The sequence below is a fragment of the Petaurus breviceps genome, unplaced genomic scaffold (assembly GCF_028583685.1).
Source record: "Petaurus breviceps papuanus isolate PSGF00001 unplaced genomic scaffold, PetGlider_PUasm1.0 91041, whole genome shotgun sequence".
In the NCBI taxonomy this organism is placed as follows: Eukaryota; Metazoa; Chordata; class Mammalia; order Diprotodontia; family Petauridae; genus Petaurus; species Petaurus breviceps.
Window position 1 is genome coordinate 29,076,531 of NW_027187400.1, and position 26,347 is coordinate 29,102,877.

Sequence of the window (26,347 nt, forward strand, 5' to 3'; positions counted from 1 at the left end):
TCTCTCTCTCTCTCTCTCTCTCTCTCTCTCTCTCTCTCTCGATATTTGCCTGGCTCTTATCCTGAAGCACCTCTCCTATTTTCTATTTCTGTAGGTCCTTATGAGTGCTCAGGCCAACATCTTTTTCTGGGATTGAAAAGCAGCATGTTGTAAAGAATACTGGCTTTCTAAAGACATGTCTGACTTTTCTATGAAATATTAACTGCTTTAATAGGCTGTGAGATCCTGAGCTAATGGACTCCTGTAAGGATCATATAAGGAGGAAGCTTAAAGGTCATCTCAGTCAGCTGATAAACATTTATTAAGCACCTACTCTATATATGCAGGCACTGTGCTAAACCTTGGGGATACAAAGAAACGCTCTGGAGTAGCTCAAAGCCTAATTGGGGAGACAACATGCAAACAAGATATGAACAAGATAAATTGGAGATAAACATCTGAAGGAAAGCACTAGAAGTAGGAAGGATTGGGAAAGGTTTCCTGTAGAAGGCAGCATTTTAGCTGAAGATTGAAGGAAGCTGGGGAAGCCAAGGAAGTGGCAACGAGGAAAGAGAGTATTCCAGGCATTGGGGACAGACAGTGAAAATACCCAAAGTCAGGCGATGGAGTGCCTTGTTGGACAAACAAAGATCTTGAGTTTCAGAGAGTTTCATTGAGTTGCCAAAGGTCACAGGTTTCAATAAATGGTAGAGTTGAAATTTGAACTCAGGTCCTTTGACTCCTAATAATAACTAGCTCAAATTTTGATAGCATTTTAAGGCTGCTAAAGCCCTTTTTGTGTTAACTCACTTTTTCCTCATGACAACAACCCTGTGAGGTGGGTACTATGATTATATTCATTTCAGAGATGTGAAAATTGAGGTTGAGAGTTTAATGACAGGTTCAGGGTCACATAGGCAGTAAGTGTTGTAGGCAGGATTTGGACTCAGTCTTCCTGACTCTAGGTCCCATACTTTAGCATCATCTAGCGAAGTAAAATTTTTTCCCACTGTACTATGCTGCCTTTTCTTTAGTATTTCTAAACCTCAGTTTCCTCATCTGCAAAGCAGATATAATAGTTGCCTATCTGCCTCACAGGAGTCATGTGTTTATAGATTTAAAAGAGGAAAGAACTTAGAGGTCCCTCCCTCCCTTTACAGATAAAGAAATGGTGTCCCAGAGATAGTAGAGATTGAACCTGAGGCCTCTGGCTTGAAATCTAGTATTCTTTCTATTGTACCATGTCTTGTGGGCAGAAAACACTTTACAAAGTGTTGGGGCTAGAAAAATGAGTGATCATTATTATATGTTTGGTTCTATGTGGTGACTGGGGAACACAGTGGTGTTTCCTTTTGGCAGGTGGAGATGTGTGACTGGAGGAGACCCAAAGCCCACCGTCGAAGAAGAGAGAGCTAGCCTTAATGAGAGATGAAGGCCCCCCAGGATGCTAGAAGCAAGGAGAGATGGGTTTTGGAGGCCCCTGCTCATTGGGGGCAGCTTCCCTGAGAGCTGCTTCTCACCATTCACTTGGTTTTCTGTCCCTTGAGCTCCCAGGGGAGCCTCTGGGGTTGCCCCCTTCACATGGATTAGTTTTCCCTCAGCAGGGGATGGAAAAGTGGGAGTAGAAGGGGGGGTGCACTGTGGTTGCCCAGGGGACCACAACAAACAATGCCTAGTGGAAAATGGCCCTGCTGAGTTGCTGCAGCCTGAGCTGATTAAGAATGAATGAGCCCAAGACCTGAGTGGCCCTAATGGTGTGTGATCAGGTTTAGGGGTACTAGATTAGGGCAGAGTTAGAGCCCCTCTGTCCTGGGGTTGGGCTGACTCCTCTGTCACAAGGTGGGGCTGAGCCCCCTGCAACTTCGTCTTGAGGACCCTCTCTCCTCTGGTCCCTGAGTAGACTCCCAAACAGTTCAGGTGGGGATCTGGTGTTCCCTTTCAAGTGGCAAGGGGTTGGGGGAGGGATTCTCTAGTGACTGGAACAAATTGGCTTCTCAATTTTCTAGAAAATCCTCCCATCTGGAGAAACCAAAAATCATAGAATATCAGATGTAGAAGAGACCTGAAAATACAATCCCCTTCCCTGCCCTCCCAAGCTCGTTTTACAGAGAAGGAAACTGAGGCACAGAGAGTGTGTCATGGCTTGCCCAATATCACAGTCAGTTAGTGACTGACATTGAACCGGAGCCCTGATCCCTTGACTTTAACAGTCTCCTGACTTGTTCCCCGAACGAGAGAAAGGGGAATGATGCCAGCCAGGTAGGGTTGGATGAAAACCACCTGCCTGGAGCTCCGGTGCAGCCCTGATTGCTTCCCAGAGCCCTGTCACTGGGCTAGGCTGCACTTGCCCCTGGAGGCTGGCCTAACCCACTGAGTTGGATATGTGTCCTCTTGCCTGGGGAGAGACCCTGAGCCTTCACTCTTTTCTCCCAAATCAACCTGGGGGTGGGGCTTAGCTCTGCCCTGAGTGACTTGGACCCTGCTGGACCTCAGTTTCCCCTTTGTAACCTGACAGTACTGAATTACATTACCTGTACAGCTCTAACTAAGCTCTGACATTCTGTGATTCTAAGGAGTCAGCAGCATTTTTACTTCTGCCAGGATCTGGATTAGGGATGTTTAGCAAGATGTTGAGAGGCAGAGGGGGATTTGGAACAACTGAGTGGGGTGTTTGAAGTTAGCTCAGCAGGTTTATCTGGTATGGAAATCTGGGGTGGGGACCTGAGTTTCCTTAGCAGCTGGAGGGGAGGGGAGAGAGAGGAGGAGAGGTGAGAACAGGGGAGAGGAGGGGAGGGGAGGGAAGGAGAAAGGAAGAGAGAGGAGGAGAGACAAGGGGAGGAAAACTGGGCTCTGGAATGGAGAGCATAAAGGAGGATAAGGATTCTCCAGCTAGTTCTTGCCTCCAGGACCTTCTTTGCCCCTCCTGATGGAATGGGATGGGTGACAACAGCAGGGGTTAGAGAAGGAAATGATACAAGCCTGATTATCACGAAGTTCCTTCACTCATTTGTGCCATTACAGAGAAAAGAGAATCAGTCACTTTCCTACAGAATAAGGCTCACCCCACTCAGGGCTTCCTCTCTCTTAAAATACAGGTGAGTCCCTGCTCAGCCTTCCTTTTCTCAGGCAGTCCAGGTTCCAGGATGGCAGGAATTTTGGCTTGGCCAAAATGACCAACAGTGGGTTTGCCTTCCCAGTAGAAGGGAGGGTTACAATACATGTTCTCCTCTTCTCTTGAGCCTCAGTCATTAGTGCCCCCTCAGTCCCTTCTAGGGCCTCCCACTTCTTGCAAAGCTGAGATCAGGTTTCCAGCATTTGTAAGAGAGTGGGCCCTCACCCAGCCTTCTGACTCACTCAGCCTTGGGAGGCCTGGGGCAGGAGTGGGGGGGAGGGCGAGGTGAGGGAGACCGTGCCTAGAGAGAGTTCCAAGTCTCTGAATAATTCATAGACCTGCAGAACTAGACCTTGGAGGAAGTCTGAGCTCTGGCAGTCTTCTGTGTAGTTGAGGGGGAAGTGCCTCAGGGGGGCATAGTCTCTATCCTACACTCCCAAAGCCCCAGGTACAATAGGTTCTCTAAGGCCCAGAGTCAGGGGTGGGGAACCTGTGACCTCAAGACCACATATGACCTTCTATGTCCTCAAGTATGACCTTTGACTGAATCTAAACTTCACAGAACAAATCATAAAACTTGGACTCAAAAGGCCTCACCCACGGACCTAGAAGGCCACATGTGGCCTCTAGACCGCAGGTTTCCCACCCCTGGCCAAGACCAAGGATAAGAAGGAAAAGCCTGAGGCTTCCTGGGTTTCCCAGGAAACTGGTCTCCAAGCCCAGTAACTCAGCCCTGTTCCTACACCCCTCCAGGCTCACCTACACCAACATAATTCGATCACTATATGAGTGTTTGACTGGAGAGGTAGAACCCTAACCCATCTCTCCCAAACCCTCATTTTCTGAAAATGCAGGATTTTGAGGTGGTTGGAGAAATCTTCAAGTCAGGAGCACAGGGAACCCAAGTTTGGAGAAACGGAGAATGAAATGCTGGGAAAGTGAGTGCTCAGACAGACTCCTGATTTTTCTTCAGAATCATGGGTTTAGATGTGGAAGGGCCCTGAGAGGTCACTGGGTTCAACCCCCTTGTTTTAACATGAGTAAAATGAAGCGAAGAAAAGTTACTTGTTATTTTTATATGTGCTTATGTATTATAAAGTAGTTCCCCTAGTAATGTACACACCTTGAGGGCAGGGACTTTTCCTTCTATATATGCCCAGTACCTAGCACCTAATGGAAATTGAATAAATGCTTGTTGCATTGAATTAAAAGTATATTGATATTGTGCTACAAGAACTAACAAGCAGGATGATTTCAGAAAAGCCTGGAAAGACTTAACTGATGCAAAGTGAATTGAGCAGAACCAGGAGAAACATTGTATAAAGTAATAGCAACATTATACAATGAAGAATTGGGCATGTCTTAACTATTTCTCAGCAATACAAAGATGCAAGACAATCCCAAAGGACTAATGATGAAGCATACTGTTCACCTCCAGAGAAAGAATGGATATTGTCTGAATACAGTCTGAAACATGCTATTTTTCACTCTATCTTTCATTCTTTTTTAAAATTAAAATCTTGTACAAAATGACTTCTATGGAATTGTTTTACATGTTTGCACCTGTATAACCTATATCTGATAGTTTACCATATCAGGCAACTGAGAGGAAAGGGAGGGAGGGATAGAATTCACAACTTCAAGAAAAATGTTAAAAATTGTTTTAATGTGTCATTGAGTAAATATATGCATGTATATATACATATATAATATAAAAGAAAAAAAAGTATATTGACTTGCCCAAAGTCACAAGATATAAATTGCAGAGCTAGGATTTGAACCTTAGATCTTATGACTCCAAATCCATTCTTTACTTCTTTCAAATATTTAAAATTTAAGCTTTGAATTTTCTGATCCCACTACTTCAGGGATTCTTAACCTTTTTTGAATCATAGACCCTTTTAGGAGTCTAATAAAGCCTATGGACTCTACCTCAGAATAATTTTTAAATGCACATAGGATTACAACCCCAAAGTTAGTGAAAATGAAGTTCATGGACTCCCTAAAATCTATTTAACTTCCCGGACTTCAGGTTAAGAACTCCTGCCCTAATCATCTTCAAATTATCTTGACTTTCTGTCATAGCCTCCTAGTAGAATGTAAGCTTCTTAAGGGAAATCTTGGTATTTACAGCCCTGACCACTATGCCTTACACAGAGTAAGGACTTATGGTTCATTGAATTTAATTGGGAGGTAGCTCTGGCTCTGGAAGTCACAGCTATTTGTGAGAGAGATTTTTCCTTTCAGTCTTCCCAGGCCTGGTTTTTTTTGAGGTAGTAATTCTCTCCCTTCCTTGATTGATGAATTCTCTGTTCATCCCCTGAAAAACACCCCCACATCCCCACAAACCTGGAGGACAAAGAAGCTTCCTTATCACTGACTTCACACATGTGGCAAGATCAAAGCTGGTGGCAGGTGAGATTCATGGTGGGCTGGCACTCATCAGCCCAGAACATCTGGGAACCGGCTGTTAACAGCATTCCCAACCCAATCAACACCTGGCACAGCTTGAACTGTGGGGGGAAGTCACTCAGGATGAGGGATCTGTTTTCTCTTGAGTATTATACTGAGGGACTCCAGAGAGCAGCCAAAACCTGGCAAGTGCAGTCAAAGAGAGTAGCAAATTGCCTCAAAACTCAAATCCCAAAATTATTGGGGTGGGGAGAACCAATCTCAGGTCCAATAGAATGGGGGCATCAAGCTTGCCTTGTTCCCTCTAATAAATTTCCAGTGGGGCTTTGAAAATGGGCATTTAACCAAATTATTTTAGCTATAATTTCATCATGAATTTGATTAAATGGCATTATTGATTTGATTCTCAAGCTGTTTTCTGTGGGTCATTCAGGTGGGGGAAGTTGAAGTAGAATACAATTGAAGTCAAGCCCCAAAGCTGCCTAAAAGTAGAGAAATCTGTACTGAATGGGTTTTGAAATGGCTGATTAGACAATATTGCCACAAGGCCTCATTGATCTTAGGCTAAGAGGCAATAATGCTCCCTGGTGCTCCCTCCCCTGCTGTCTGCAAACTGGTAATTATATCCCAAGGCATGAAGGATGTTGGGAGGAGGGTCCCAGAATCCACTATTGCTAGTGGGAGTGATTTGAGTACTGTAGGTGGGTAAGAGACTTTGAAAAAAGTATTTGGCAAAGTTCTTCCTAAGTAGTGCAGCATTTAAGAGGGCAGGGGAGAGGGGACAAGTGGCAGATGGCAAAGATCGCCAGATTCAGAGTCAGAGGACCTGGTTAAAATACTGTTTCTGTTACTCCCTATGTGACCTCTGGTGATTCACTTAATGTCTTGGGGTCTCAGTTTCCTCATCTGTAAAAAATGAAGGGGCAGGACTTTTTGAAGGGGTACGGCTTTTAAGGTCCTTTCCAGCTCCATCATTGGCCTCTTTGTCCCCCTACTGGACAGAAGGATGATTCAAGAGTGTATCATCTTCTCCGTGTTCACAGTCTTACAGCACTTGGGCTCAGGGGGTTAGACCAACATTGCAAATTAGCACAGATCCAGGGCTAGCATCGATTTTTGTAGTAGTAGGCTATTCCACATATGGTCCCTACTACGAGAATGAGCCAGGTAGGGGAATTTGGAGGATCCTTTTGCAACCCTAGTGATTCAGATCTTTGATAGTTAGAAAAGAGGATAGGGTCAGGTTTAAACCAGTTATTAGAAGGTCAGAGGGGAGGAAAGCATTTCAAACAAGAAAAGGGAATCCTGGCTAGGGAAAGGGCAAGCACCAACTGGTAGGATGGTCCCTGTAATAATGAAGGGTTTATCTGTCTTTGTCCAGAGCCATAGGGAGATTCTTACCAAACTTCATGTCTAAATTCTAGCCACATCTGGAGTACTTGAGGAGTGGTGGAGGGGGAGGAAGAGGCTTCCAAGGAAACCCTCAAACTAAATCCTAAGCCTGGAAATCCTGGGAGAGCTGGGACTCTGAGCAAGAGGGACAGGCTGAGCATTTCATGGCCCTAGGTGTGCAAAAATTTGTGCCCTTGACCTCGAGGTGCTCTTACTTTGGATAGTGGCTTGCAAGAAGTCGAAGTGAGGGGAAGTCTCCCTTGGCGGCAGCGTAGTGAATGGGCAGGGCTCCGGTGTCTGTGGCTGAGGCAGGGTCGCTCTCTCCATAGCGAAGCAGCCAGTCTACTATCTCAGGATGACCAAACCGGGCAGCCAGATGTAGGACTGTGGCACCAGAATTATCTTTGTCCTATAAAGAAAACAAAGAAAGAAACATTTATTAAGTACCTACTGTGTGTCAGGAACTGTACTAAGATATTTACAAATATTATCTCATTTGATCCTCAAAACAATTCTGGGAAGCAGTTGTTATTATTGTACTCATTTTGCAGATAAGGAAACTGAAGCAGACAGAAATTAAATAGTTTGCCCAGTCATATAGCTAGTTAGTGTCTGAGACCAGATCTGAGCTCAGGTTTTCCTGACTCCAGGTCCAGTGCTCTAACCACTGAGCCACCTAGAGCCAAAAGGGTTGGCTGATTGTGCTGAAGTTGCCATGAGTCACCAATGAGCTTTTCTGTTTTGACAGGCATGAGAGGCTAGTACCCTTAAGTCCCAAACTCTTAACTGTGTATACTCACTGTCAAGGCACAACAGTGTAACCTGGATCTTGAAAGTATTCACATCACTGAAAATTCAAAACAGACCTTCTTATTCCTCACTCACCCTTTCCCTGACCCACTGGAGAGAAAGAGTGGTTTTTTGGGAGAGGGAGCTTCTTGCCAGTGAACAGACTCGATTGAGGCTAGAGCCTTGGTTGAAGATAAAAAATAACCACAGATATACGTGAATGCAAAAGTTGGGGGAGACCATGTGAAAAGAGAAATACTAACATCCTGTTGGTAGAGCTGTGAATTGTTCTAAAAGGTTGGAATTATACTAGAAAAGTAACTGATCTTTATATGTACCTTTTGTTCTAGCAGTATCTCTAGCTGTCATATACTCTAAGGAAGCAAAAAGATTGAGGGAGATGTACCATGTAGACAAATATTTATAGCAACAAAATTTGTGTTAATAAAGAACTAGGAAGGATGTGGCTACCCCCATTGATTAGGGAATGGCTGGACAAATTGTGCTATGTGATTAGAGTGGAACATTCTTGTGATGTAAGAAAAGAATATGAAGAATTAGGAGAAAATTAGGAAATCTCATGTGAATGGATGCAGATCAAAGTAATCAGAGGTAAGGGAACAATTTTACACAATTACCACAATAAGATAAAGGAAACTGTCATTGATCCCAGAATTCTAATCAATGCAGTAACCAATGGTGCTGCAAAGTATTGACAATGAAGCAAGAACCTACCTCTTGGCGGGGAGGTGGTAGGCTTTAGTTGTGGAATAAGGCACCATCCTCATCCCCAGTTTCATCCTCATCACCACAGCTAGAATTTCTATAGGCCTTTAAGGTTTGTAAAATTCTTTCCATATTTTATTTCATTTGATCCTCACAACAACCCTGTGAGGTAGGTATAAGTATTATCCTCATTTTGCATGTGAGAAAACCAAGACAGAGAGAAGTTGTGACTTACCTGGTCAGGCATGGTCACTGAGTTAATTTGCTTTGCTTAAGTGTACTTATTTTGTTACAATGGAAGCTTTTATTAGGATAGGAGAGTTCTACTGACAATGATATTTTTTTTTTAAGAGCATCATTGAGGACAACTAAGTGGCCAGGTAGGTAGAGCACCAGCCCTGGAGTCAGGAGGACATGAGTTCAAATCTGACTTCAGACATTTACTAACTATGTGACCCTGGGCAATTCACTTAACCCCGATTACCTCCAAAAAGAAACAAAACAAAACAAAAAAAGAGTATCACTAGTACAGTAATAAAAAGAAATGTAAATAGAGTTCATCAATAGATCACATATTTAGAGAAGAAGGCATCACCTTAGGCTGATATTCCATCTAATATTATAAAAGGGAAAGGGAGACAACTTGAGTTGTACAGATTGGTGTGTGTTCCCAAAGGGTCTAAAGATAGATTCTGAACAATGTAGGCAGCCCATCTTAGAGATGAAACTCAAGCAGAAAGGGGGGAAGAAGAAGAAACAGTATAAAGGAAAACAACACAAATCAGAATTCACAGTAATACGATGACCAAATTTACTCCAGGGTAAAACATAGATGGTGAAATATATTTTTCTCTCAGAAGAGAGGTAATGGATTATAGGTATAGAAAAGGAAACCAGACAGGGTAAACTGTCATCTTGTTTTACTTAACTGGTTTATTTTGCAGGAGTGATTACTGGGAAGTAAGAGTGATATTTTTTTAAGTCAGTGAAACATTTTTTAAAAGAAAGTCTAAAAAAGAATAAAGCATTCATTATATACACCTTTATATATATATATATATATATATATATATATTATATTCTTATATGTGTAAATACATATATGTATATAGAAATTTTGGTTTTTTGCCCCCCAATCCAATTTGCAAATAGAGAGTGTCAATTCAAGTTGGGAGAAGACTTATTTAGAGTTGAAAAATATACCAGATGCCCTGGACTCTCAAAAGCTATGCCAGCAGGGTACCCTCTGGCAAGTTCTCCAGAGCTAGGACAGCTTCATTCACAAGAGGGAAGGCATACACTAGTTCTGCTGCTCTAGCTTCCGCTTCACTCATATGGTGCCTAGTGTCATAAGACTGACCATTTGGTGATGAATTCTTTGACCACACTAGCCCATGAATATACCATGATTGATTTTTAAAATAGGGAGTTCAAAGATGACTGGTAATGAAGAATATCTTCATTAAATTAGATACACATGTATTTCACTTTTAAAATGGTAATTGAATTTTTTTCTTGCTTTTATGGAGGTGGAATGCAGGGAAATTGGGGTTAAGTGACTTGCCCAAGGTCACATGGCTAGTAAGTGTTAAGTGTGTGAGGTCAAATTTGAACTCAGATCCTCCTGACTCCAGGGGCAGTGCTCTATTCACTGCACCACCTAGCCACCCCTGTAATTGAATTATTTTTAGAGAGATTCTCATTTTTTAGGGGGCAGATTTGAATCTGTGACATTAGCGAAGGGAACTCCCTGATGGGGAAACCCTGATACAGATGCACACATTTTCTGCAACTTATATTCATAGATGCCTGAGGGCACCAAGAAGTTAAGAGGCTTGCCTAAGGTCACAGAGTTAGTGAGTATCAGAGGCTGGGCTTGAACCCTGGACTTTCTGACTCCCAGGTTTAACTCTAGCAATTAAATCAAGTTGCTTCTCACTTTAATGAATTTATTTTATATAGTTTATATAAAACAACTTAAAAATTTTTAGAAGCCCAGAATAAAACTGCTCATTGGGCTTTTGTAGTTGCAGCTCATTTTTAAAAGAGATATTTGAAGGTAGCTAACTGTATGATGGCGGTTTAGCTAATAACAGCAGGGTCAATCAAGCCATGAGATGTGACCAGCCACTGAGGCTCAGCCTGGAAGCAGCCCTGCAACTGCTTTTTCCTCCTGCCCCTAATTTTTGCAGTCTAAACTTCAGAAACTGCATTAGGGGCACAGTGGATATTTGCCATTTCAACCTTCTGGGCTCCAGTGAACCCAGATAAGTAGCAAGAGTCACAGAGTCCCCATGTGCTAGTGGAGAAGGACAGACCAGGAGAAGAGAGTGGAAAAGTTGTTACTACCAACTCCCTGTCCTTGACTGACCCCATCAGTGCATTCACATTTCTTGTAGTGGAGACTGGTATCTTGGTGGATTAGAGAGAGACTTGGGTTGTTTGTTGTAAGTTAATTGTGGTCTTGAAGTCAGGAGGCCTAGGTTCAAGTCTAGCTCTGACACTTCTGTGTATGGGTAAATTACTTAGAATCTTCAAACTTTCTCATCTATAGAATGATAATATTTGCCCTGCCTAACACAGTGTTCTTGGTGAGGAAAACATTTTAGAAAACTTAAAGTGTCATATTAATGTGAGTTGCTGCCTTTAGAAGGTGAATGAATCCTTACTTAGAAGACCTTCTGGAGTCTCCAAGTCTTTGGCTCTCTCCACCCCAGAGGTGGGAATGGGGGAGGAGAATGGTCAGATGAGTTCAGCCAGAAAGGCTCTGGTGACCCCACCTGTCACTCTAGCGCTAAATTGTTTCTTAAGCTGCTAATGGTACATCCCAGGCTACCACCTGCCAATCTGTTGCTGCCACCCAGCAAGCTGTTTATCACCTAGGGCTTTGTATGATACAGAGAATGAGGCTGTGGTCATCGCTTCCCTTTGGTCCTTTCTCCTCTATCCTTGCATCCTAAGGGATGAGAGATGCCTCTCCCTTCAGTCGTTCACATTGAAGTTGAGTAGGGGGCAGAGATCGAAAAGACCTCACTGTGCCCTCATTCCTTTTCCTCACTACATTTGTATACAAGGAAAAATCAGATTATAATGAACAGCAACAGCAACCTGGTAGAGGAAAGGAAGTAATCCAAAAGTTGTGTACATTTTTAGGGAGTGTAGTAAGGCTGAAGAGAACACTATGACCTTCCATTAAGGTCCCCTATTCTGCAGCTCCTGGGCTACTGGGTAAAGGACCCTATCCTAGGACCAGCTCTGAGATCTGGATAAGCCTGGATCAAGACACTGGATTGCTGCTTGGAAAAAGGAGTATGTGGGCCTGGACCCAGACTCTGCCATAGTGTAAGCTCTAGGTCACCTGATAAATCACGTTTGGCCTCTCTCAGGCTTGGGGTGAGTGATGGGAATGGAGCTGCTGGCTAGGATATTTGAAAAACTCAGAAGCACTGAGGTCCCAGGAGGGCTGAGAGAAATAGCACCTATTCTCACCTGAAGTCTTTAAGTGTGTCCTCCCACCCTCCAAGTCTTCCCTCTGCTGGAGCTGTTAGGAGATAAAGTGGTGTCATCAGAGATGAAAGCAGGATAGAGCCTTTTTCTATCTCTGAGTCCTAAGGCCATCCCCTGGGCTTGGTGTGGTATTACCTTCTGCCACAAATATTTGTTGAATTTGCTGCAAAGTTATGAACTAAATAAGATGCAAGGCTTGCAGTGAGGGTAGGGAGTGAGAAGGAAGAAAAAGTAGTGAACAGAGGAAAGTTGGAAGAAGAATGAGAGGGATGAACTTCCAATCTTAGGAAATCAGTTTAGAGTGCTTTGTGTTCCCCTTCCCCTAGGCCTCATGGAAAGAGGCATGTCTGTTTAGGTAGTTTCCCAAGCCAAGGCCTTAACTCTGGGGTCGTCCGCTACTCTCCTTGGTCCTGAAGTCAGAGATCCAGACCGGGATCTCAGTTACTGGAGAAAGGGCGAGAGTTGAAGAGAAAGCACTTCTGGCTCCTTCAAGCTGCTCGGGGCTCAGTGTCAGGAGGCCAGTCCTGGATTGGATAGCAGAGGGGTGACAGATGCGCCCCTAGACTCACTCACCTGAACTCCACAGCCACCCTGTGTGAGGAGCCACTGAAGACAGGCGAGGTGCCCAGTGGCTGCGGCGTCGTGGGCCGGGGTGGCTCCGTTCCTGGCGCGGGCAGTGGCGGGCAGGTTCGCCTCCTCCACCAGGAAGCGCAGGCAGTGCAGTTTGCCCGCTCGGGCTGCGTGGTGCACGGGCAGAGCATCTAATGGGTCTCGCAGAGTGGGCAGCAACGAGCCGGCCCGCTGCAGCGCCTTCAGGGTCTCTAGGTCCCCCTGACGCGACGCCTGTAATGCCTGCTCCAGGGCCATGGCGGCCCTCAGCGTCCCGGGGGCGCCATGAGCTGTGTCCCCTTAGCCAGGACCGGCACCCCCGCTCGCGGATCCGCGTCTCAGGCTGCTGACTCCCGCAGCCCTGGCCTCCGGTGCTCCCCACCCAGAGGGTCCTGGTGATTGTCCTCGTGCCCCAGAAAAAGGCTCCTCTGTCTAACTTCGTCCCAGTCCTTGTCCCTGCCTCCTCTGCCTGGGCACCCGAAAGGGTTCGCACTGTGGGAAAGCAGCGGGGTTCTTCCTGGGAATCAAGGGAGATGGCGTTGGGCTACTCTGGTGGGCCCTCTCTTCTCCCGCTTGTCTGCTCGGCCTCTGTCTCCGCCCTCTGTGGCTCTGGAACCGCGACGGCCGCCAGGGCTAAGCAGGTCCCGCCCTCCTCCCCTCTCGGACTCCTCCCAGTTCTCAACCCAAGGCTAGGTTTAACCCAGCACGGAAGGAGGGGCTTCCAGACCGACAGCTTGGGAGCGGGACTCTGGAGCCCCCACCCCACCCCCTCCTTCTGCACCGGGCTTGTAGATCGGCTGTTGGTAGGCCCAATTCATGATCGATGACTGGAAAACAGCTGTCTGGAGCCAGGTTTGGGGAAGTATAAGGCAAGCCTCTTTAGCAAGGGTGGTCTAGAGTCTGCGCCCTCGGCTACAAATGATCAACTACTGGGGAGATGAGGAAACCTTAGTTGGATGGGAGAGATCGAGCTGTAGGCAAACAGTTTGATCTCTTAATCCATTTCATACATACAGAAAGGGAGGCGACTGCCAAAGGCCGAACGAGGAGTCATTGAACAGTAACTTCGAGTTGGAGCAGAAAAAGTCATTAATGACCATTTAATTCCACACCATCATTTTCACAGGGGAGGAAAGTGAGTCTCAGAGATGGGGAAAGTGAGTAGTTTAAAGTCAGTCAAGACTAGAACCCAGGTCACCTGGCTTTCTAGACTCTTTCCGAGGTCTTTCCCAGTATTTCTTTGGGGAAGGGACAGACCTGTGTTAAAATACAAGAATCCGGTCTGATTGATTGTTACACCCCACCCCCACCCCAAAGCAGCTTACTGTAGAGGTGAGGGTGGGGCACACACGAAAAGCACCAACTTGAGAGGTTTTTCGGAGGCCAATTTGTCTAGAGAAGGAGTCCTTATGGACTGCCTCTTTATACTCATCTCGTGCCTTTGACCCCTCCTTGTCTTCTCTGTTGGACCAGAAAGGCTGTTCGAGGAGGTGACATTCTTGGCTCCACTAGGTGAGGAGCCAAACATATCCAGGGAAAGTTGCAATTAAGTGTCAGAAACCCACCTGGGGGGGGCACCAAAGCAGCCCCCACACCAGGTTCATTCAAGCAGCACCTGCCATTATCTGGAGGCCCCAAGGTCTGTCCTGGGCCTTCTCCTCCTTTTCATTCTCCTTTGACAGTACTTCAATAAGGTCACCACCTACTAACTATGGGTATTCCCCCCCCCCCAAAAAAAAACTCTTTCCGGAGCTCTTTCTCCCTCTATTTGAGTTCCATTGGTGGTTATACCAGTTTCATTGCCTTCAGCTATCACCTCTGTGCCAATTCCTAGATGTATATATCTAGTCTTAGCCTTTTTCCTGATTTCCAGCAAGCAGGTGAAACTGGCAGCAGCAACTGCCTTTTGGCCATTTCAAGTTAGATGTCCTCCAGGCATCTCAAATGCAGAATGTCCAAAACAGAGTTAATTTTTTTCCTCTCTCCCCAGTACTCCCAACTTCCCAACTTTCTTCATTCTGTGGGTGGCAAATCTATCTGTTCGGTTACCCAAGCTGACAATCTGGATATCAGCCTCAAATCCTCACCCAAATTCACTGCACATATTCAATTTATTGTCAAAGCTTTGTGATTTCTACCTCCATAAAAGTTCTTCTATCCATTCCTGTCTCTCCACTCCCACAACTGTTGACCTGGAGCAGGTCTTCACCTTGAAGGAGAGGGCTCCAGCCCTCTCCGGGGTAATCAGATAATTATTCATAGAGAGGGTTGCCTTTTAGCTGACCTTTGAAGGAAATTGGGGATTCTTAGAGGCAGAGGTGAGGATGAAATGAATTACAGGCATGGGAGACAGTCAATGAAAAGACTTGCTGAGAGGGGAGATAGAATGTGGTGTATGAGGAACAGTAAGAAGGGGTTTGGACCATAAGGCTTGAAGAGGAGTAGTCATCAAGATGGAAGAATGGCTTGGACCCAGGTCATGAAGGGCTTTAAATAACCAAAACAGAGCAACTGTGCCTGATCCTAGACTTAATATGGAGCTATTAGAGTATGCAGGGCCCTTCATTTTCAGAGCAGTTGTTGCTTCCACCAAACTGTAGAATGCAGTTTTGATATTCTCCACCATCCTTCCCATGGTCCTTACTTCATCTACTAGTGCCCTCTTGTGTCTCTTTGACTACTCAAATATGCAGATACGACAATCAACTCTTAATATTCTGTTAGCTTCTCTTTCCAAAATAGAGAACTCCATTTAAAACTTTCGTCCCCATGGTAAATGGGAAAGTAACCTGATTATTCAAAACAAATACATTTATTTAATGCTTAAAAAGGAGAAGATTTTGTTTCATGGTCTGAGGGAGATGCAAAGGTAAGGAAGCTTTAGTTTTATTTTATCTGGTGTGAATGATTGGAAGGTTTAACAATCCCTTGAGATATTTCTATTATTTTCTTTAAGAAGAGCTAATTGATCTACAAGCCTAAAGATTTTCTGTATGTGGGTATTCCTCCATCACCTGCCCCCACTTACCTAAAGAACAGGGTTAATAACTTGGCAACTCACCTCTGATTACTGGAGACAGTTTTGAGCATCTGTAAGGATGTGAGTCAATTACTGTGTAAATATATTTTTGTATAAATTTGTACTTCAGAAACTTCAAAGGGGATCTACTACAGATATCCTGGAGATGCATTGAGAAAGACCTAGCAAGACACACCTGGCTAGTGAGACATCTTTAAAACTTGCTTTATCCTTCCTTTGAAAGTTGGTCTTTGCTGGTTAGTCTCCTTGCTTCACGTCTCTTCACACTCTGAAGTCTACTCTATCTTCCACTCAGCTATCAAAGTGATCTTCCTAAAATGAGGGTCTGATAATATCACTCCCTTATCCAAGGAACTCCAGTGACTTCCTATCACCTCCAGGATCAAATCTAAAATCCTCCATTTGGCTTTTAGAGCACCCCTTCACAACCTGGTCCCTTCCTACTTTTCGTTCAGCCCCTCCCATCCCCCCGCTTTTCGGTCCAGTGTCCAGAACATTTACCTCTTATAGCTTTCGCGCCCATGCTTAAAATTGTCTCTTCTCGCCTCTGCCTCCTGGCTTCCCTGGCTTTTTTTTCCAAGTCTCAGTTACAGTCCCACCTCGTGTAAGAAGCCTTTCCTAGTTATCCGTAATCTTAGGAACTTCTCTACTTTTCCTGCAAATATACTGTCTGTACGTGGTTGTTTGCGAATCTCCATCCTTTGACCGTGAACTTGAGAGCAGGAATTGTTTTGTTTCTACTTCTTTGTATCTAGCCCTTACCGCAGTGGCTGGCACATAAGAGGCGCTTAATAAATGCTAGTTGACTGTCTGACTGACTGAAGGTCTGGCTCATTCCAGGATCTCGTGCCCTAAGACCGATCCCTCATCCAGTTTGATTACCCTGCTTCACCACCCACTGTTCGTATTTCCTTTAGTATTCGGAATACAGAACCTTCCGGTAGCCAAAGTGAGGGAAGGTAGGGTCGTTCAGCACCTGGGACAGCGCCTGGCTGTTGGAAGTCCTGTGTTCTGTGGAAGCCCTCTGCCTTCAGAGGTCAACACTGCCTCTAGGTCCCCCAGAACTAATTGGGAAATCCCGAAGAGCTCGATCTAGACTCTTCCCCACCGCCTTTACTCAAAAGCTACATCCAGGAAGGGATGTCCCTGCGTTAGAGAACAACTGGGAGCCTCGGCTTTAAGCACAGCTTGGATTCAGGAACCGAGCCATCCCTAGGCTCATTGCTTCGCTTATTCCTCATATCTCCCTTCCCCCACGCACCTCAGTGGTTTAGCCCCTCTCTAAGCTCTGTGGGGAGGAGCATAGGAAGGGAGAGTTAGCTCTGGAACTACTCAGCACAGATGAGTTGGGGACATCCAGTCTGTTTGCAATAGCAACCGACAAGCGACCTCGACACCTAGACGCAGGGTGGGGAGACTGTGCATGAGCCTTTAAGGGTTAGAGAGTGATCCACAGCCGTAGAAATCTCTACCTTGTCGAGGTCCGAAGGAGTGAGGGATCGGTGTTCTTAAAGGATTACAGAGTGTGACCTAAGGAGTTCCGGGAACGCCTCCCCAAATATCCTCACATTTGGCTCATGCTCCCATTCCTGGAATACGTTTAAAATGCTAAAAACAAAACAAAGCGGGGGCCGATCGGGGAACAAGCCAAACCCTTAATAACTTCTGTGAATGAGATCCACACTGCGCAAAGCCTTAATTTCATGGGGAGAGTGGGGGGAGAGAGGAGAAGGATGTACACAGGTAGGGACTGTGTGTAAGCCAACAGGGGGCCGGAAGGTCCAGGGCTCTGGAGAACGGATATCTAGAATAGGGAAGGGGTTCGTGAAGAGTATCACAGATCATTGATTTAGAGGAGGGACAGCCCCTATTTCACAATTCCTCTGGGTGGGAGCGCCCTCCTCTTAGCCCCTAGATTGAGTGCGGATGTTAAGTAGTGGTGATGGGCTAGGAGGCAGGGGTGGAAGATAGATGTAGATGGGATAGTGCGGAAGAGGAAAGAAACCTGGGTTTCTACTTGGAAGTAGAGTAGTTAATTCCTTCCGAGGCTCTGTGGCAAACCCTGCTTTAGCTGTCTAATCTCCAGGTCCTAACCTTTGGATTGCCTCACAACTACAATCCTGGCCTGGCGTCCCAGTTGGAGCCCTCTCCCCCCTGGGCACCTCCACCCTGTCTGCACCTTCTTTGCCCCAGGGCGTACTGTCTTGAAGCCAGCGCTCGAACTAGGAGCCGGTAACTGTGCCCTCTCTCGGGGGATCCACCCCCCTTCCTCGTCCCTCCCAGCCTTTTCCCTTCTCTTCCCTAGCAGGAACAAAGCCAGGAGGTGGAGCTGGAGGGCGGGGTAGTTCCTTATAGTCTAGGTGGAGGCGATCCGGTAGCATTCGACGTCTCCACCGGCGGCTAGTGACCTGCCTGGGAGCTCCTCAACAGCTTGGACCTAGCTGTATGTCTCCATACAGCGCTGAGCCGGACTCAGGGAGCGCCTTCCAAACTAAGATGGGGGTCCCTCGAAGGCCAGGGGACGCCGCAGAACTGCGCAAGGTAAGAGACGCAGAAGCCAGAAGTGGGCGGTAGAATTGGGAAGTGGGAAAGGCTGGAAAGTAACTCTCTCCTGAACTTATCTGTTCTCTCAGACTCTCAAGCCTCTAATGGAGAAACGCCGACGGGCGCGCATCAACGAGAGCCTTAGCCAACTCAAGGGTCTCATCTTACCACTTATCGGCAAGGATGTGAGTGCCCGTTGACCTGGGGGTTTGGTGAAGTCGTGGAGGGAGCCAAGAGGGTGGAAATCGGTGCTGCCCCTCGCGACACCCACGGTGGACTGGGGATCCTAGGTTTTGGGAACAGACTTTCGGCTGCGAAGGCTGAGTCTGGTGAAGTGGGGGCATAGCCATGCAGCCTCCTAGAGCCCCCTGTCCCTTTGCTCCCACAGAGTTCCCGCTACTCGAAGCTGGAGAAGGCGGACATCCTAGAAATGACCGTGCGCTTCCTTCAGGAGCTGCCGACGTCCCACTGCCATTCGGCACCCAGTGAGTGACCTCTAGGCTAACGGGATCCAAGTCAGCACCAGCTTGGGCTCGTTCCCTCACCCCCACCCCGTTTCCAGTTCCTCACTTCCTTTCCTGCAGTCTCAGAGCCTGAATGACTCTTTTTCTTCTTCCTTCTCAGCCCTAGCAGACAGCTACAGAGAAGGATATCGGGCCTGTCTCAGCCGTCTGACCCGAGTTCTGCCCACCTGCAGCCTCCTTGATGGCGAGGTGTGCCACCGACTCCTGGAGCACCTGCACCGAAGCGCCTCGGGCCAGTACCCTCCCGGGCTCCCGGACTCCCGTAGCAGCCCCAAAAACTTGGGCTCTGAGTCTCCAGATAGAAATCGTTTGGCCTCCTCTCCTCGGGGATCTGGCTCTCCATCTGGCCCCCCACCTTCTGGACTCTGGCGCCCTTGGTAGCCAGCCCTCTTCGAGGTGAGGGGGCCTCTTTTGGACATATATTTATTTGGACTTATGGGGATAGAAGACAAGAGGACAGAAACTCTCTTCTGGGGTGAATGAGGTTGCTTGGGCCAGGTGGCCTATGCCCCAACTCCATCTTCCAACCTTCTACTACCACTGCACTTTTAAACTTCTGGTTTCTTCACAGAGGAAACCAAAATGGTTTTTTTTTCTTTCCCCTAATAGGTTTTGTTTTGTTAAATGTCCCTTCCTCCAATGTCCCTTTTGCAGAAGTACTGGTCTCTCAGGGTCCCTCTGCTGATGGGGGAGGGGAGGACAAGGGCCCAGTGCATCTAAGAGAGGGAGATTCTGCCTTGAGCTTGGACATGGTGGCTTCTCCTGGTCCTCCGACTGAGTTTGCTGCATTGGAGGCAGAAGATCTACCAGTCTCTGGGACTGGGGCTTTGCTCTTGAGGACCCTTCTTCTAAAGAGGTGACTGGGGTTGTTGCCAGCACAGAGCTGCCTGAGGCTGCAGGATGACCTCCTTTACCCTGGCCTCTAGCACCAAGACTAGGGTTCTCCTGATGCAACCCTGACCCCACCCCAAGGGAGAGGATAATCTGTGCAGGGGGATCTTTGCCCGGGCCTGTCTCCCCACCTGAAACAGGCCAGAGCAAAAGCAGCAAAATATTGTCAGCTTCAGATCTGACAGTGGAACCTCTGGGACAGGAAGAAGAGGGTCTGGGAAAGAGGCACCGGCTTACCCTTTTAAGGGACTTCAATGACTTAGAAGGGTTTTCAAGGCACAGCAAGCTGTTTGGTGAATCTGAACAGTTGCTTCTTGGTCCTCATCCCAGAAGGCTACTGGACCTGCAGGATCTTCAAAGCCCTTGGGTTTTCTCACTCACCTCCTTTGCTCTGCTTTGCAAATCATCCACTCACATTTATTGAATGACTACCATATTCGGGGCTCTGAGCCTCCTGGAAGCCAGATGCTTGCTTTGCTCAGAGTCTTTGCTCAGGGTACCTAGAATTCAGTCTCCAGCCTGGGACTGCCTTGAGAGTAATAGTATTCCAATCCTGGCACTCAGATCTAGGGAGAGAAACTGAGTCCAGGTTATGTTTATGAGAAGCTAGCTAGCTCCTGAAGGCCTTTTCCTCTTTTATTTCTTCTCTGCCTGGGATTGCAGGAAAACAGAGCAAAGTGAATTATCCTTCTTTCAGGATCCCCAATTCATATTCTCCAAAGCCTGAATTTCAACTTTCCCCAGTTGCTCTATATCTCCACCAGGTCTCTAAAATATCCTCCCAACCCCTGTGGTGTCTTCAAGAACAGGGTGAAGGAATCTACCAGAACAAGACCATCTGGGTCTCTAGGTAAGGACCCAGAGAAATTATCTGAAGTTTTTGTTAGAAGGTTGAGGGTCATTAGTCTTCTGGAGGGACATAGCTAGTAAGTGTATGAGTCTAGCTTTGAGCCCAGGTATCTTCCTGATATGTATATGCGTGCATGTATGTATATTTATATGTATATATACATATGTATATATGTATGTATAGTTTTGGTGCTTTAGGATATAAACCCCTGTATATAGGTGAAAAATTTTGTTCTCAGATTCTCATGACTAGTCCTATAAGGCTAAGTTTGGAACTTCTTTATGTGGGGATTTCTATATGACATTCTCAAAATTAAAAGGAGGAAGAGTTATTTGTATTTCCTCTCCCCCCCCCCCCCACATATTCTTTCCTAGCCCCTCTTCCTCCTGTCCAAAAGGTTCCACTGTCAGACCTGGAGCCGACAATATTTTGCTGCTTTTGCTCTGGCCTGTCCCAGGTAGGGAGACAGGCCCGGGCAAAGAACCCACTATACAACCCATCTTCTCCCTTGGGGTGGGGTCAGAGTTGCATCAGGAGAGTCTATTGCTTCTAAAGTCCAATATATTTCTAGTTGGGTTTTTCTGGATGAAAGTACATTTTTATATTTGCCTTCTTTTTTAAGTGTCTTGCATAGCAACCAAATAAATAAATGTTGTCTAGTGATGAGAATGAATTGACCTCTTTAGGAAGATCTCTAGTTCCTGGACATTGTGGATTCAGAGAAACCAGTCAGGAGCAGGAATGAGGAATTCCCCAGTTATGGTCTTTGAATCCATGGGAACGTTCAGCAGAAAATTCACTGCCAAGATCTGGTGGAGAAATGAGGAAGCACCTTCCTGATTTTTTTTTGCCAGCCACTCCCTTCTGTTTCTTATAGAGTGGGTAGCCAAAAACAAACTGTTGACAAGCCCATAAATGGAAAATGAATTCTTTTTTCATTCTCCCCTTCACGTAGAAACTGAAGATTATATTTTTTAAGCAAAATTGCATTTTGTTATTTTGTACTTGGGAAACTGGAGAAACTTTATTGAACATGAACATTTCTGCATACATGAGATCAGAGAAACAGAAGATAGTACTTGACTGCCTACTTGTGTAGATTGCATTTTTAGAAAGAACATAATAAATTCCACGTGTGGGTTTCAAAGCTGTCTTGTCTGTGTCTGCTTCTAAGCCTCCGGTTCTCTTCCTTGGATTAAAAAAAATGCTACAATGATTCTCATTTATTTCTTTTCTCCAAGATTACACTCTAAGTGTGACATCAAGTGCAGCTGAGAGGATCTAGGCCGTAAGACTAACTGCTGCTGAGTTCCCTTTCCAGGTCTGATGTTCTTCTACCTGAGGCCAAGGCAGGAAGATCAGGTTTGCATACCTTCTGGTGTGTCCTAATTTCAGGGTTCACTCACAGACTCATGATATGAGTTCCAAGGTAAGGTGGTAGAAGTCCAGATGCAATATGTATGTCTCTTCCTCCCCCCCCCCCCCCCCCCCCCCCTTGTATTGGAAATTCTGTTCTTGTTTCTTGTATAGTAATTGGGTTGCCTGCTAGCCTGACCCTTGAACCAAATACAGCTCACACTTGTGTGGAGGTGGGCAGTATTTCAGATGATGCTGCAAATGCATAGATTTATGTGACTGGACTTGAGGGAGAATCTGAAGTTATTTTGTTCAGTTACTTGCTCATGAAAATTTTGGGAGTCATTAAATATTTGTTATTGTTGTTGAGTTTTACATCATGTCTGACTCTTCCTGACCCCTTTTTGAGGTTTTCTTGGCACAGATACTGGAGTAATTTGCTGTTTCCCTCTCCAGTTCATTTTACAGATGAGGAAACTGAGTCAAACAGCATTAAGTGACTTGCCCAGGGTCACACAGCTAGTAAGTGTACAAGGCCATCTTTGGATGCAGGTATTCCTGATTCCAGACCTGGCTTTCTATCCACTGTGTCACCTACTTGCCCATATTAAATAGTAAAAACCCTATTATAATACTGACTTTAAGGAAGAGAATAATTTAGCCAATAAATGGATTTTCTGGTCACCACCATCTGAGTTTTTTGATGGAGGGTTGGAGACCATGAGTCTTTCTGGGGCTATTGACTAGGTGCTTTAGGATATAGAAAGAATTGTCTCTCCTTGACAGACTTTCCTTGTTACATTGGGATGCTATTGAGCACACAATACTGCATTTATAGGGGACTATATCGTAAACTTCTTGGGGTCATAGATTGTGTATATTACTCATGTTTGTGTCTCTGCATACGCCATAATGCCTCACACAAGGTCTTGTGCATAACAGGTGCTCAATAAATAATCTATTAAATGAGTGAATGAATGTCATGCTATATGCACAATTTGATAGCTAGACAGATAAGGTGCTGAGTAAGGGCTTACCATATACCAAGACCTGCACTAAACATAGGAGACACAGTAAAAGATGGGGGAGGGGAAAGATGATCCCCTAACTTCAAGGAACTCCTGTCCTAAAGGGGGAAGACAATTGGTTAAAAAGGGGTTTATAGAGGAGGGCAGAGAGCCAGAATCCCTTTCAACAAAGCTTCCATTTTTCCTTGTATCTTCCTGTGGCAGAGCTTGATCTCCACAAGTCAATTACCTTGAGTATCTTATTTTAATGACATCACCCTTAAAGGGACAAAGTCTGTACCTGGATGTGGAAAGCACATTGTGACCATAAGCATGATCAACAATGTGTCTGAGCCTTTTGGTATATGAAGGATCTTCTCACCTTAGGTCCATTACTTCTAAGTAATTTTTCAGGAGGAAATTGATGCTATTTGAGAATTTACCATAGAAAACTTATAATTTGTTCCCTTGGTTTTTTCTCCTTTTCAGTCTATAAAACCCAAACCTGTTGGAAAATCAGTTTCCTAGATAGGAAGACAAGAGGCATAATGGTAGAGCAGAAAGACCGCTGCACTGGAAGATGTAAGTTCTGGGTCCTGGGTCCTGGGTCTATCATTGTGTAGAGTCACAATCTCCCTGGAATTCTGTTTTCTCATTTATGAAATAAGAAGGTTGAATGATATAGTCATTGAGGCCCCTTCTAGTTCTAAATCTGTGATTCTTTGGTCCTTCCTCAGCTTTAGTTTCCTATCTGTAAGATGAAGGGGTTATACTATATGCTGCTGAGTGAGGGTTCCTTCCAGATAGAAATTCTATGGTTCTAACAATCCTAAGTCCTTATTTAGGGAAAGGTAAATTGTAGGTATCAAAGACTTCCTAATTCAACTAAAGATCCCTTCTTGTTAATGTAAAGGTATTGACTGCACAGTAGTGTGTTGTACTGGATAAAGCTCCCCTCCTTAGAGTCAGGAAGACCTAAGTTCAAGTACCTCTTCATATACTTACTAGCAGTGTGACCCTAGGCAAGTCACTTACCTTCTGTCTGCCTCAATTTCCTCTGTAAAATGGAGATAGTACCTCATAGATGAAGCTCAAATGAGATAAATATGCAAAGTGCTTTACAAACCTTAATTTGCTAAGTAAATCAAGCTGGTTCTATTGTTGTTAGACACTATGAAAGAAAACTTGTAACTCATAGCAAAAATAAAAAATTGGCAAAGCTCACTCCCTATTCCCTAAACTAGGACTGCCATTTCCTCTTGGTTCCTTGTAATCTTTTTCTATTCAGACACCTCAGTGACTTCTTATGGAGTTGATGCTAAATTACAGCTATAGTTCAAGGCATGGAAAGAATATGTGGAAATGCAAGCCTGCCACCCCCTCAGGAGTCTCTGGGCCATGTGAATGTGAGCCAAAAGACACAAGAGTTGAAGCCTTTGGTGGTGACAGTGGCATGCCCAGGCTAGGTTCTTTGCCTGAGGCTGGAAGATGAATCTTATACTTCCTAGTAGAGCACTGAAGTGTAAGACTTACCCAGAAGGGTTTGGCCCCACAGTTCCTTACTGTTGTTGTGAAACAAACATGCCAGGAGAAAAGCATGGCATGGCAGCCATTGCAGCCTTCTGGGTATCTCTTTATTGTTAGCCCACTGAAATTAACCAAGTTCTTTCAGAAGAGGCAGCTGGATTGGGTCTTGATGGGCAGCACTGGGCAAGAAAATCTGCCAGGTGCCAAAATCCAACACAAGGTGACTTTACCCATCTCTTCTTTGGTGGATGCTCCCATCATACTGTTGATGATTTAATTTTAAAACATCAAGAAGGAAACCATTTGGCTTCTTGACATAATAGCCAGCTCCTCTGATGGCATCTCTTTGTTTGTTCCCATGAGTCCCTTGGAGTCTCATTGCCTCATTAGCTCAAGTTGGCTGATGAAAACCTTCTGTAAGACTATCTCTGCATCCTGGGACCTAAAGTTCCGATTATTTAAGCACAAATAAACTCATTCTATAGATGAATGCATCCCTGATAAGATGTAGTAATAGCTCCTACTCATGTTCAGTCCTATTCCTTTTATTAAGGACCTGCTTTTGCATTGCAAAACCTCACACTACGCATTTATTGCTCCATCATGAGAACCCTTTTGGCTGAGGAGATACAGGTGTCTGTTGTGTACCTTCCTTATTTTACAAGTGTGGAAATTCAGACTTAAAGAGAGGACATGTCTTGCCCAGGGTCACATATCTCCTAAGTGTCAGAGCCAAACATCCAATTTCAGTCTTTGATTCCCAGATTCTTTCTTCCCACCTTAGTACTCTGTTTCATAAGTCCTTCAGAAAGGACTCAATGTTTTTGCAGGTCTCCACCTGCTACATTGGCACTAATTGTGAGGTCAAGTGAAGTTTCTATGAAAGTAAGAGCAAAGTACCGGATTGCCAAAGGGGATTCCTGTAATAAATGTTTACAAATTACTCTTCTCCCATGTGCTAAATCCCAGGCTCTCCCAGACAAAGCTTCTGGTTAGTTTATGTAATAATAATGATAACAATAGCTAGCATTTACATAGTGCTTTAAGATTTGCAAAATGCTTTATATATGTTATCTCATTTGACCTGTAACTGGGTGTATAATGAAATCAGGATACAGTTGGGCATCTGTGGAATCCCAATCTGGGAATATCTATTTTAGGTGGTGGCAAGCATATGGAACCATGGCCCCAGAGGCAGTAGGAATTGAATTGTTAACTGGTGTTCAAAAAAAAAAAAATGAAGCCAAATCTCTAAGGTTCAAATGAGGTAAAATTGTTGACATTTTTCTGAAGGAGTTTTCTGATCTGGTCAAAGGAATTATCTAGAAGGTGTGAGAGCATTCTATAATTTTAGAAATAGCTGCATGGACTTTGTAGATTGTAGAGAGATGCATACCATGGTTCATCACATAGCCTACCCTATAAAAAAGAAGACTCATCTTAGATGTCAAGGGAGGTTTCCAAAGTAAATGGTTGAAATGAGACAGTATCCCATGGGACCATTTTTGGTCTTTCATTTATTCAGTTTGGATTCCTCCTGGTGATCTTTTTTCCTAATATTCATGTGGTCATTGTGTATATTGTATTCCCTGGTTTTCATCAATCCCTATTAATATTTCCAGGTTTCTTTAAATTCTTCACATTCATCATTTCTTACTGCCCAATAAGACTTCATTTCATCCAGATACCACAGCTTGTTTCCTCATTCCTCAATTGATGGGCACCTACTTCGATTCCAGTCTTTGCCACCACAAATGTTATGAACATGTTTGTACATGTCTTTGGAGCATTATATATATTTTTGACCTCTTTGAGCCATATGTCCAGTAGTGGGATTACTGGGTCAAAGGATATGCACACTGTAGTCCTTTTTGGGGGCCTAATTCCAAGCTGTGATCAAAAATGACTGGTCTAAGTCACAGCTTCACCAACAGTGTATTAATGTGCTTGTCTTCCCACACTAAGTACAACTTAAGAGAGTTAGCATAATTCGTTATTATTCTGTCCTGAAGGAGATCTGTGTATGGTTATTTGTGTTCATTAAAAACCCAGCTGCCTGCGGCTTTCTGGGGCTCTAAGACT

The 26,347-nt window shown here is 45.1% G+C and overlaps 2 protein-coding genes across 7 annotated transcripts in view; one reads left to right on the forward strand and one right to left on the reverse strand.

Annotated features, from left to right (window-relative positions):
* LOC138153863 (espin-like) overlaps window positions 1–13,159 on the reverse strand; it is a 49,850-nt gene extending 36,691 nt beyond the window's left edge. Inside the window, exons 1-2 of the mRNA XM_069078276.1 lie at window positions 12,491–13,159; window positions 7,111–7,304 (exon numbers count right to left, since the gene is read on the reverse strand). Coding sequence (XP_068934377.1) covers window positions 7,111–7,304; window positions 12,491–12,784 — 488 coding nt within the window. The 5' untranslated portion in view covers window positions 12,785–13,159. The remainder of the gene's footprint in view (window positions 1–7,110; window positions 7,305–12,490) is intronic.
* Window positions 13,160–17,890: 4,731 nt separating this feature from the next.
* Window positions 17,891–26,072, forward strand: HES2 (hes family bHLH transcription factor 2). 6 transcript variants are annotated; one of them, XR_011166615.1, is made up of 7 exons: window positions 17,892–18,107; window positions 18,200–18,295; window positions 18,499–18,595; window positions 18,735–20,375; window positions 21,617–21,804; window positions 23,228–23,320; window positions 25,888–26,072. XR_011166615.1 is itself a non-coding variant. In XM_069079330.1 (5 exons), the coding sequence occupies exons 1-4, from the start codon at window positions 18,012–18,014 to the stop codon at window positions 19,013–19,015; spliced, it is 570 nt and encodes a 189-aa protein (XP_068935431.1). In that variant the 5' UTR covers window positions 17,891–18,011; the 3' UTR covers window positions 19,016–19,030; window positions 21,062–21,522. The 6 variants fall into 6 exon arrangements, 2 of the variants coding, with proteins under 2 accessions (XP_068935431.1, XP_068935430.1); XR_011166614.1 differs by having other exon boundaries at window positions 23,228–26,072; XR_011166616.1 differs by having other exon boundaries at window positions 21,697–21,804; window positions 23,228–26,072.
* The last annotated feature ends 275 nt before the right edge of the window (window positions 26,073–26,347 follow it).